The sequence below is a fragment of the Protopterus annectens genome, chromosome 7.part1 (genome assembly GCF_019279795.1).
Source record: "Protopterus annectens isolate FY-2018-M chromosome 7.part1, PAN1.0, whole genome shotgun sequence".
In the NCBI taxonomy this organism is placed as follows: domain Eukaryota; kingdom Metazoa; phylum Chordata; order Ceratodontiformes; family Protopteridae; genus Protopterus; species Protopterus annectens.
The window spans coordinates 425,566,760-425,579,545 of NC_056740.1; the positions used below are offsets into that span (position 1 = coordinate 425,566,760).

General features: G+C 40.8%; 1 protein-coding gene across 1 annotated transcript in view; it reads right to left on the reverse strand.

Annotated features, from left to right (window-relative positions):
• STAB1 (stabilin 1) overlaps positions 1-12,786 on the reverse strand; it is a 2,761,215-nt gene that overhangs the window by 718,222 nt on the left and 2,030,207 nt on the right. The window contains exon 55 of the mRNA XM_044078505.1: positions 6,133-6,309. Coding sequence (XP_043934440.1) covers positions 6,133-6,309 — 177 coding nt within the window. The remainder of the gene's footprint in view (positions 1-6,132; positions 6,310-12,786) is intronic.

Here is a 12,786-nt window from a genome sequence, read left to right on the forward strand (position 1 = left end):
CTACAGAGTGAACTGGTACCTCACCTGTGTGCCCTCTTCAGTCACAGCCTCACCTCAGGCTTTGTCCCTATCAAATGGAGCACTGCTACAGTCATCCCTTTCCACAAAGGAGGAACGGCTACTTACCCTGAGAACTATCGCCCCATTAACCCGACAAGTCTGATATGCAAAGCTATGGAACGCATCATCATGGACCTAATAAACAAGGATAAAGGGAATATCCAAACTCTGGATCCCACACAGTTTAGTTTTGTGAAGGGTAAATCATGCCTGCTCAACTTGGTCGACTTCTTTGACTCAGTCATCAGAGCTGTGGATGAAGGCAAGGTGGTTCATACAGCCTACCTTGATCTGGCCAAGGCATTTGATACCATTCCCCATTCAGGAATCATAGAAAAACTCAATAAGGTAGACATCAACCCTATATCACTAGGTGGGTTGCAAACTGGCTCACAGATAGAGCCCACAGTGTGAAAGCAGTGGACTCCAAGTCAGACTGCCGACCAGGCACGAGTGGAGTCTGACAGGGTTCGGTCCTGGGTCCTCTCTTGTTTGGTATATACTTCTCTGAAGTCCAGAACAACATAAAGGGTCTCTAGCTGACAAAATTTTCTGATGATTGCAAGTTGGGAGCTATTATTAACTCCCCAAGTGATGTTGACATCCTACAGAAAGGCCTCACTGAGACCAACATCTGGTGTCAGAACCATGGCCTTAAGGTCAATGCCAAAAAAATGTGTCATCATCCCCTTTGGGAAAAACCTATTTCCCATGAATTACCATATCGATGGTAGTCCACTGAACACAGAAGGTGTTATAAGAGATCTGGGAACACAGGTTGACAGAAGCCTCTCTTTTGACCACCACATTGCCACTATGGTCAGAAAGTCCTTCTATGTGGCACATCTCATTACTAAGGGTTTTGCATCCAGGAAGAAAGAGGTCATTGTCTCCCTCTAATCTTCCCTCATTAGGCCAATCATCAAGTACAATGTCCCATTTGGCATGTACCTCACTAGACACCTGCAACAACCAGAGAGGCCGCAAAAGTACCTCACAAAGAGGATCCTAGGCCTTAAACACTTGTCCTATATGGGCAGACTCAAAAAACTCCAACTATTCTCTGTCTCATACCACCTACTTGGAGGCAATCTCTGCTTGACATACAAAGCCATGCCTGATCCAGCTCTGTTAGAAATGCTACATCTAAAGAAATCCCAATCCCTCAGCATCATGCACTCCAGTGACCTCAACCTCATTACCACAATCAGCAGAACATGTTGGAGGGACAGGTACATAACCCAGAGACTGGCCCTCTTCAAGAGAAACCTTGATGAGTGGATGGGAAATAAAAATTCACCCCCAGGGATCACTACAGTGGCTCTACTCGACAGAGGCACTGGGAACCAAGGTTGGGTGGCATAATGTCAGGGTAATCCTACAGGCTGGGTTTGTAAGGGCTCCAGGGCCATTAGCCTAGTACACACCTATGAATCTATAAAATAGCTAGCCCTCTTTATTTTACCAGAAACCACTTTGTAAGAAGGATGAATAACCCTGAATTAAACCCCGAGCTAGACCCAGTAAACGTGTTCTGTCTAAGAATTTGGAGGAGGAATTGATACATGTTTAGTTTTCTACTTCTTTTTGACATGAAAATGCAGGCCAGTAAAAGTGTTATTAATTGCATCTGCAGCTTCCACAGGGTTGAGTACAATATTATGACTAAACAGGGAAGCCCTCCCTCCCTGTTCTTCTTCCAGAACCAAAAAGAGTGGCTCTCCATTGCCCACTGAGGGGACCTCAAAAGCCACAGAAGGCGTGGCTAACCCCCAGTCCATAGTGGCTGTAGGTGCTACACGAGAGGGAACCGGGGAAAAATACGAGTGGTATGAGGAACAAGGTATGGCCAATGTATAGTCCCCTGGGCTGAGGCAAACTGCTAACCTGATGTGGCAAAGGCTGTTTGCTTAATTTTTGTGGCTGGAAGAAGGACTGACCGCAGGAATGGTAGTTTGTTTCACAGTGAAGCCGAAATTAGTGCCTCTTTCCTGGAGAAAACAGCAAATTAAAAGCCTTCAAAATTCACTTTTTTCACATAAAAATGCAGTACAAAGCACTTTAAAACATTTTATCAGCCTCCAAAAGTAAAATAAACAGTTTCACTACAGAAAAAATATGTTTTTCAATTATTTTAAACAACTGACACTTCCATTTAAAATGAAAGTTAAGACTCAGACAGTCTGTTCATAGGTTCAAAGATGTTTACTAGGCTAACAACCACAAGGCGTTTTTAAGCCTAGCCATGCATCTCCAATCTCTGATGAGTTCTGATACCCTTGATAAGTGTAAGCATGAGCCTGGGAGATGAACCATTTACAGGTTACCTGTTTGCATCAGAGACATAGGTGCCAAACCAGGGATGAATTTCTGGTTTCCCATCCAATTGTCCAAGTTGCACTTGAATTGGATTAGGGAGGAACTCTGCTTCACATGGATAGGGAATCTGTTCCATAGATGGGGGTAGTCTCTGGGATATACAGCTATCACTCCAGAAGGTCCTAGATCGCCCCTCAAAAGCCTGTAGGAGACAGAATACAGGGATAGGGCCTTGAGGCGGTCTGCATAGGACATATTACATATGCCCTGTATTCTTTTAGTGAGGAACCTCTGTGGACATTTCAGTTTTTGGATATGCCTGGTTAGGTACATACCAAATGGGGCACTGTACTCGATAGGTTCAATGAATGCCGAATACAGTGGAACAATGACTTCCTTGGACTTAGATGCCATACCTTTATTTATAAGTTGCGCAGTATAGAATGATTTCCTCACCACTGTAGACACGTGATGATCAAAGTCTAAATTACTATCTATGTGTGTCCCTAAGTCCTTGACTACTGGGTCAGCTCTAAGGAGTGTATTCTAAATATGATAATTACCAGGGATGGATGACTTCCGATAGGATACTATTATGCATTTCTTGGCATTTAGTTTTAGTCCATGACTCTGACACCAGTTGTTTGCCTGTGTTAGCTCCTCCTGGAAAACATTTGTGTCAGTGTGGGATTCAATGACAGTTCTTAATTTGCAATCATCTGCAAATTTAGTCAACCAGAGACCACTGACATTGGTCTTGATTTCTGAGAAGTAAATGCCAAAAAGGAGCGGTCCAAAGACTAATCCCTGAGGGACTCCGCTTGTGACTGGCCTCTTTGTAGAGGTGGACTCCCCAGTTCTAAATTCCTGGGTCCTGTCTGTGAACTAGTTGACTATTCAGCAGGTGACAGACGGGTTTGCACCTAACCTCTTGAGTTTGTCAACAATGTCCAAGTGGGGTATTGTGTCAAATGCCTTGGCCAGAGGTCAAGGTAGGCAGTGTGAATGATTTTGCCCTCATCCATTGCATTAGTGACTTTCTCAAAGAAGTCTACCAGGTTGAGTAGACATGATCTGCCCTTGTCGAAATCAAACTGGGTTGGGACCAGTGTCTGGAGGTTTAGGGTTGGGTCCAGTGTCTGGAGGTTTACTATATCTCTGTTGATCATCTGCATGATAATTCTTTCCATGGCTTTACATATAAGACTAGTGAGACTTATGGGTCTGTAGTTTCCAGGGTCTGTAGATGGCCCACCTTTGTGCAGAGGGATGACTGATGCCTTTCTCTATTCGTGAGGCATGAAGCCTGTTTGGAGGCTATAGTTAAATAGTAATTCCAGAGGCCCTGATAGGTCATATTTCATGTTATTTAAAAAGCATCCTTGGATATTGTCTGGGCCCATTGATGCAATGTTCTTAGTCTGGTCTTAGAGAGAGCATTAAGGACCCATTTCCTATTGATAGTCAGGGGGAGTTATATTTGATGATATTTCCTGAGGGAAGGTTGAGGGGGAGAGAGGAGTAAAGTTGGAGCTGAATTTATCAGCCAGGGGGTTTGCTCTCTCTTTTGGCTCAATATAGGTGGCTGCATTTACAATGATCACTGCACACAATTGTGCATTGCCTTTGAGGTTGCGGACATAGCTAAAGAATGCTTTGTGGTTGTCCTTGGCCTGGGAGGCCAAACACCTCAAGTTTGGCTTTGGTAGACTTTGTTTGCTCTCTGAGTTGTTTGTTTAGTTGATAAGAGTGCTTTTATCCTGCTGGATGTTGCACCTCCTAATTTTTGCCATGATTTTCTTCCTCCTGTTATACAGCTGACTGATTTTGTGATTCTACCAGGGTGGCTTGTTTTTTTTTAGTTCTGTACTTCTTCCTGGTGGGAACAGCTGCCGCTCTGCAGCTATTAACATGCTTGTACAGGGTTTCTGTGAACAGTTCTACATAGGCAGAAGGGTTCACAGGGTTTATAGGAACTTGAAATTTTGCCATGTTCTCACTTAATAGCAGGAGGTTTGCCTTAGAATAGTTCCTAAATATTCCAGGTTTAGCTGGGGGTCCAGGTTTTATTTTTACTTCAAAGGAAACTATTTTGTGGCATTATAGTAGGGGGTGTGCAGCAGTCTCCCATATTAGTGAGGATTAGAGGATTAGAGGATTAGATCCAGTATGGTTGCACCCCTGGTTGGTGTATTGACTATCTGGTCCAGGGAGTTTGTGTTTACAAAATCCAGGAATCTCTGTGCCTGTGTGTTTGGTGTCATATAGGATTCCCAGTTAATAGTGGGGTAATTAAAGTCACCCATGAATATGGTATTGGGTTGGATGGCTAGTGTTTTAATAAGTTTACGTACATGGTATGGATTTCCTGGGCTCATAGAGGGGGACCTATAGCTTGCATGGAAGTGGTATTGGATTTTACCTATGGTGGTTTGAACATGGAGCAACTCAAGTGCATTGTCCTGTTTGACCAACCTTGAAGAATATTTATTTTTGATGTAAATAGAGACACCTCCACCTTTAGTCCCTGCCTGTGAAGTAGCCAGCCTAAATGTGTGGAAGGCATTATAACCTTGCACTGTTGGCGCGCTCTCCGTGGCTTTATCACACAGACATCAGCATTCTTTAGGGTAAACAGAGTTTCTAGGGCGTGGAGTTTTTTGTTTAGACTTCTAGTATTGAGCAATAATACCTTTAGATTTTCTTGGTTTTGATTTGCTATATTGGCAATAACTCATTCCCTCCAGTACGGCTCTTTGAGTGTGTACCTTTAACTCCCAGTGGGTGTGGCTTGAGTTTTTAAAAATGAAGTTATCACGTTACAGTTCTAACAAACACTCATTGACAGAGGTGAAATATCTATACATTTCTGTTTGCCATCATGTATGCTTCAAGATAAAATATTCTGACACCTTGCATGTAGCATAGTTTTACTAATGCAAATATAAACAAGCAATATGTGACACCTAAAGCCGCAGTAAGAGGTAACTGCAGAAAGACCTGGAGGTGCACACAGCTGAAATGAGTTAAACATGCCTTCCAAGATTAAAAGTAACTTTCCTAAACAGGAATTGCTATAATATAGAAGGTTTTTCCTCAAAGGGAAATTATCTGCTCAAAGGAACAGCACAAGCTAAGTGTTCATCCCTGACAGTCTGCAGAGGAGCTTACTCTTCAGTGGCAGTAAGGCGCTGATGGGCTTGGTACCCAAACCTGTCTTTTTAGTCAGCTCAGCATGAGCTGACTTAACAGTTAGGGTACATGAAGGTGCCCTGAAGCTTTGGAAGCTGTTCAACTGTTATATCCTTGACAAGATATAGCCCATATAGCTAAGGCTACTGCAGCAGAGATCAGCATGATAAAAACCTAAGAAGAATCAGAAAACATCAGCAAACTACGTTTAAAAAATCAAGAGATGGTGTCATAGAACCTCATCAACTGACAGCAAAGTGCTCATATTCACAACCAATTTTAACTTTAGAATCAGGGAATCACTTCATCTTATTCTATACATTGTTACTACAATATAAAATGATAATGAAACAATCTTACTGAAATTCTTCATTTACATATCAAACATAAGAAGGAAGCCATTTTATAAGGACAACAGATCATTCCAAGATGTATATTATAAGAAACAAATACTTTGAGAGTAGGTGTGCTCTGTTTTTATCTAATGCATCATAGCTGCATTCATACCTTTGCTATTAACTGGTCATATATGTATATTAAAAATTCATATTGTGCCCTTACCTTCTGATCCCTTATCATGTGCACTTTCAAATATGCTGCCAGCTTCTCACGGTTGGAACTATCATACAACCACTCTTGTCTCTCTTTAGGGAGGGCTTTAAATGTGTCATCTGTAGGCCATAGCATTGTGAATGGTTGGTTCACTGTGTCATTCAGCACTGGTAACAAGTCAGCATCCTGTACACATAAAAGCACAGACACAAGTGATAAGGCTAAACATCCCACAGGTCTTGCTATAATTACAGTAGAGAACATGCAACTACTACGTAATTATGATTTTTTTTTATTTTATTTTATCTGTTTGTTAACTAGGTATGTCCACTGGAGAAAGCATCCGTTTTCCAGGGGCAACCCAGGAGCAATGTCTGGTTATATGACTTACTCAGAGTTACATAATAGGCAAATGGAGGTGGAAGGAATCAAACTCTTTACCAAGGACTACAGGAGGCAGCTCATAACAGCTCAGAGCTTTAATCATCTGCTATAACTACCATGTACTATAGTTAACTTTAGTGGTCTTTGCCTTTTTAGAAATTCATAAAGTTTACTAAATTTGCTAAATACATTAGAGCATTCCATCAGTGTTCTGAGGAGTGAGATACTAATTCCTCTGTAAAAGAGCAGAAGCTCAGCCCTGCGGGCATTACGTACCTTTTAGTCATACTGCAGATGACTGCTACCTAGCAACAGTTAACTTATTCAGAGCAAACACCATATTCACTTTCACAATGCATGACACTTAGAGGTGATGGCGTGCAGTATGCTGCTATTTTGACTTGTGACTATCATCAGTCAAAGACATGATTTCAAAGTGCAGTCCCAGGTTTTTGCAAACGTAGTATTCATTCACTGGATACAATATATTTAGTATCATACTTGAAACAAGTTTTACTTTTGTGAGTTTGGGAGAGATTTAAACTCTGATGATCGAGTCTACAGGTGATATGCTCTAGGTTTCGGATAATTATTACCTTAAAACAATAGATCCGATAGTGCAGAACTGTGCATGTACATTTTTCTCTTTATTGTATTTGAAGAATATAATTTTACACATTCTTTCATTTTGTGAGATGCATCAAAAGTGGATTAAATCATTGATGAGTTGTTCTTCTGCTTGCTATTTGAGCTATGGATCTATGTTCTACTACCACTATATTCAAGAAAAAGTGATTTACTGAGATGGTCTCCCTTAATCAACTATATGCAATTTGTTGAAGCACATCAGCAGCTTAAAGGGATGTTCCCCTGACACAATAGGTTTTGGTGACTCCCCCTAGTAAAAGACTTCCAATGGGGTGCAGCCATACCTGTGGATGTATCTGTGCAGAACTGGGGCTATCTGTACATTTCTTCTTGTAGCTGTAGACAGCAGCTCTATTACCTACACAGTTTACAGTTATGCTCAAAATATGGGTCTTGCTGAATTAACTGATTGATACTATTACAAACTCCTCGAAGCTGACAGAATGTGAGTCTAGGAGTAATTGGTGTATAGTATTTGGTCTGATGAAGCAAGCAGCTTTTCCTTATAGCTAGACTCATATTAGGGAAGAGGTTATACTAACACTTTGTATTTAAAAGTATTATTAATGAGATAATTCATGAGAGGCCTGCTGCAAGCAACTTCAGCTTTACTTTGAGAGTGTACAACACTGTATAGAAAACCAGACTTCACAGTGCATATACATACGTATACTTACTATTATAATGAGCACTGTACATGGCACAGCTCTGAACCTCTTGTTGTACTGAGGACACAGCTGGCCAAAATAAGACATGATTTTTCTGTTTCTTTAGACTTCACAGTTCCGAAGGGCAAGCTATAATAAAGTATTTGTGTCAAAGTTTCCTTTCTTAACTGAATTGTTACTATGAATTTTTCATCTTTTAACACCAAGCCTTGCATGCAACTGATCTCATATTTAAGGAAACATAACTTTAAATTTTCATAATGGCAGTTTTCTGTTCTATCCAACCTGTCATGGCCCATTCTCAAAGTATTTTCATCTCTTACTTATTTTTAGTTCACTACTTAAACTCTTTAAGTTTCTTTAGAAGGACAGGCAACTGTGGAATTATTCATTTTATTTCCAGTGCATAACCAAAGAAAATCCAAAAGGAGGAGGCAGAAGTGAAACCAAGATTCTTTTATTCCGCAGCAATGAGCTCTTTCATCCAAATTACATGGACTTCATCAGGGAAACTGCCATTGTACACACTACACTTTAAATACAAGTAACAAGTCACATGTCAAATTAACAAAGAAGCTAGTTAATTAGTGTGCTCTCTCTCTGCAATTTAAAGAGCCCTTTCCAGTTTTTGAAAAACCTATGCACATTGTTAAGTTAAATCATAAAACACAATCAATTTTTTGTATAACCCAAGTTCTTTTTAAGTAAAAATTCTAAAGCACCTATTATTAGTGTGCATAACACACTAAATCTCTCAAAGCCTTAATAATTAAACAATTAGTTGGCAGAATACGACTAAAAGAGTATAAGTACTTGAACAGCAATTCCTACACAGATTGTTTTCTAGCTTTGTAAAATCATGAATAAACCCCCAACCTGTGCTCTAAACAGTACAGCCATGTCCATATACAAAAAAATCACAAGTGTGTATAAATAATATATAAACACATTATAATTCAAGAGAATAATAAGAATAAATATAAAAAAACAGAAAACATAAGCACATAATCTTACCAACAAAGAAATACATCTAGTATAAAACAGGACACACTACATAATGTCACTGTGGTAATGGTTGTTCAAGTCCCTATATAAAGGTTAACCTAGCTACAAATAATTACAAATAATAGACAGATGTCAGCCTCAACAAGCTGGCTAGGGAAACATTCTCATTTAAAACAGATGGTTTCAAGGATTACTTGCATAAAATTAGAACCTGTTAGTAACAGCCTGCATATCATTGCTGGAGTCTTCATGTGTCCTGACAGAGTGCTCTTCAAACTATCTGGAGATATACAGAGCTAATTATATTTTTCAGGCACTTCAGAGTTGTGTACTGTTAATTGTTGCTTGACTAATTTTATATCATTGCTGGCTGACTTCAGAGTTGTGCACTGTTATTTTTGCTTCACTGTATAGTTTTTCAGATCTCTGCTGAAGGTGTTTTTCCCACCTCCCCCTATTTCTCTGTGTCTTAAGTTGGTATAACTGGTTTTACATCCTGTGTGTTATCTATCTCAAGGATTACTTGCATAAAATTAGACCCTGTTAGTAACAGCCTGCATATCATTGCTGGAGCCTTCCTGTGTCCTGACAGAGTGTTCTTCAAACTATCTGGAGATATACAGAGCTGAGTATATTTTTCTGGCACTTCAGAGTTGTGTACTGTTAATTGTTGCTTGACTAATTTTATATCATTGCTGGCTGACTTCAAAGTTGTGCACTGTTATTTTTGCTTCACTGTATAGTTTTTCAGATCTCTGCTGAAGGTGTTTTTTCCCACCTCCCCATATTTCTCTGTGTCTTAAGTTGGTATAACTGGTTTTACATACTGTGTGTTATCTGACTGTCTCAAGGATTACTTGCATATAATTAGACCCTGTCAGTAACAGCCTGCATATCATTGCTGGAGCCTTCCTGTGTCCTGACAGAGTACTCTTCAAACTATCTGGAGATATAAAGAGCTAAGTATATTTTATTGGCACTTCAGAGTTGTGTACTGTTAACTGTTGTTTGACTAATTTTATATCATTGCTGGCTGACTTCAGAGTTGAGCACTGTTATTTTGGCTGACTTCAGAGTTGAGCACTGTTATTTTTGCTTCACTGTATAGTTTTTCAGATCTCTGCTGAAGGAGTTTTTCAGATCTCTGCTGAAGGTGTTGTTTTTTCCCCTACCCACCCTCCTTATTCTGTCTTGTTGTTTAAATTTGGAGGCTTTTAAAGTTGCCCGCCCCCACTGTAGATTTGATCTGGGACACTCCCCCCAGTCCCATCTCTTTACCTCATTCTACATAATAGACTCCTTCTGCACTTGTTTTTAGTCATTTTTAATTGCATTTTTGTAAACTGTTTGGTCTAAATTGCTACATACTCAAGTGTGCTATCTTGCACTACATTTGAATTGTTTTTACTGCTGTTTTAGCTACTTTTCTGTATAAAAAAAAATTTAAATGCATTTTTTAAACTGTGTTTGGTCTAATATTGCTACATACTGAAGTGTGCTAGCTTGCACTGCATGTGAATTGTTTTTACTACTGTTTTTGCTACTTTTCTGTAAAAAAAAAAACAAAAAAAAACTGTAAGCCTGTTTCCTACCTTTCCTGTAACTAGTGTTCCAGATACAGATTTGCTGTATCCAGGACTGTATGTAAGCTTCTGAGCCCCACAAGCCTTTCTGTGTTGGAGGGAAGCCTTCTAGCTTATCAGTGGGAGTGGTATGCACTAGGTAACCTATCTACCACATAAAGAGTGGCTCTGGCCCAGAAATTGTAGTAATTGGCCGTTTGGGCAGTTTTTCCATCTCTCTCAACTTTCTGATTTAAAAGCCCGCATTTGCACTTGTTTCCCCCCTTTCCTATAACTAGTTTAGTCCAGATACAGAGTCTTAGTTTTACCACTTGAATTTGCTTATTCATGCTCAGCACTTGTTCAGAACTTGTAAGCACTAATAAGCTACTAATTACTACAGCACTCAACCTTCCTCATTACCTAGAGGAAAACAGTTTTGGTACTTACTTTCCTCACTTGCTTAGAGAAAAACAGCTCTTGTACTCACTTTCCTCACTTATCTAGAGGAAAATAGTTTTTTATTCAGGCATGCCCAAGGGTCAGCTCCCAGTGTTCACTCCTGTCTATCTGATGAATCTGGGTATCTTGGGGCAATGTAGAAATTGCTTCATGTACACAGACAACCCTCTCCTCCTACCACCCAACACTACAACCTGTGAGAGATGCACTTCTCTAGCCAAACTGGAGGTAAAGCTCTCTCCAACCAAAACTGAACTTGACAATCAAGAGGAGAAGGTAAACACTTGCACCACACCACACTCACCACATATTCTCACTAAATCTACACCACCAGAATCCACCATAGAAACACAATAACATTCACGGAGGCATTCAATAATAATCTGCTCAAGCAACAGAGACCTCCAAAGCAGAAATACAAGTAACCTCCACCCCCCAACACAACCCAAATGACACATAGCCAGCAGACTCAGTGTGTCACTCAACCACAGCCAATAAGGCAAAACAACATACCCAACACACTAGTCATAGGTGACTCTATAGTCAGGCACACTGAAGTCACACTCACCAGACTAAACAAGTAGAAGGTTACTGTCAGCTGCCTGTCGGGTGCCAGGATCCACCACATAACCCACGCACTCAGGTCACTCCACAACAAGTACAAATATGACTCTGTCATTGTCCATGTTGGTGTGAACAGCCTGAGATGTACCTCCCTGGACTACATGAAAAGAGACATGGAGAGCTCTCTGATGTTGTAGCCCAGGCAGGTATGACACTAGCCCTGAGTAGCATTTTGCCATCACCCAGAATGATACCGCAGTTTGTTTGTGTCTTTCAGCTTTTCCCGTTTAGGGGTCGCCACAGCAGAACTCCGGTCCGCTAATGATTGGTAGTGGATTTTTACGTACCGGGTTACCAGCCCTGATGCACAACCTTCAATGAAGGCACGCCAATTCACGCATGCCTCCACACAGAAGATGCTTTAGCTGAGAATCGAATGGGTAGTACAAGGACAAAATGATTGACTTCAACAATTGGCTATACCATTCTAAAGGGATCCAGTATCTGTCTGCCTGGGATGACATGGTTGACAGACCACGATGCTTTGCCAGAGATGGCCTGCACCTGTCACCCCTGGGATTCCGGATACTGGCTAAGGTTCTTGCCGCCCCTATAGTGCCTTTTTAGACAAGGTTCAAATAATGAATTCACCACCGTAACAGGAACAGGCAAGCAAAAACTGAGGGTGATGCTACTCAATGCTAGAAGTCTAAATCTGAAAATGCACTCACTCAAGGAACTCCTTAAAATGGAGAACATCTATATCTGTGCAGTGACTGAGACCTGGTTCAAGGCTCCAGAGAGCACCCCTGCACTACCATGCTATAACTCATACCACACTTTTCGGCCATGTAACCTGGACCGGAATACCAAAGGCAGAGGTGTGTCCATATTCATTAAGGATATCCACACCTCCAGGCTAGTTGCTCAGCATAATGCATCCGAGGTTATTCAAGTGCAACTAACTCTGGGCAAAACTGCAATCCAAATTGTAGCTTGCTACAGATCCCCCACCATGCCCCAGGATTCCCACTTCTCTTTTCTTGATGTATTGGAAAATATTAGGGTTCAACCAAATACCTTAATAATGGGTGATTTCAACTACCCCTCCATTAACTGGGAAAACTACTCATGTACCAACTTCTTCGCTCAAAGCTTTCTGGAATTCATAAACTCCAATGCCCTGGATCAACTTATCCACACGCCCACCAGGGGCAACAATATCCTAGATCTAGTCATTACCAACATGAGTGACCGATGTTCCACACCTGAAGTCAATGCCTCATGGGTCCGATCTGACCATAAGCTAATCACCCTCAATATCCACATCCTGCCCCCCCCATTAAGGAAACCACAGTAAAACATTTCTC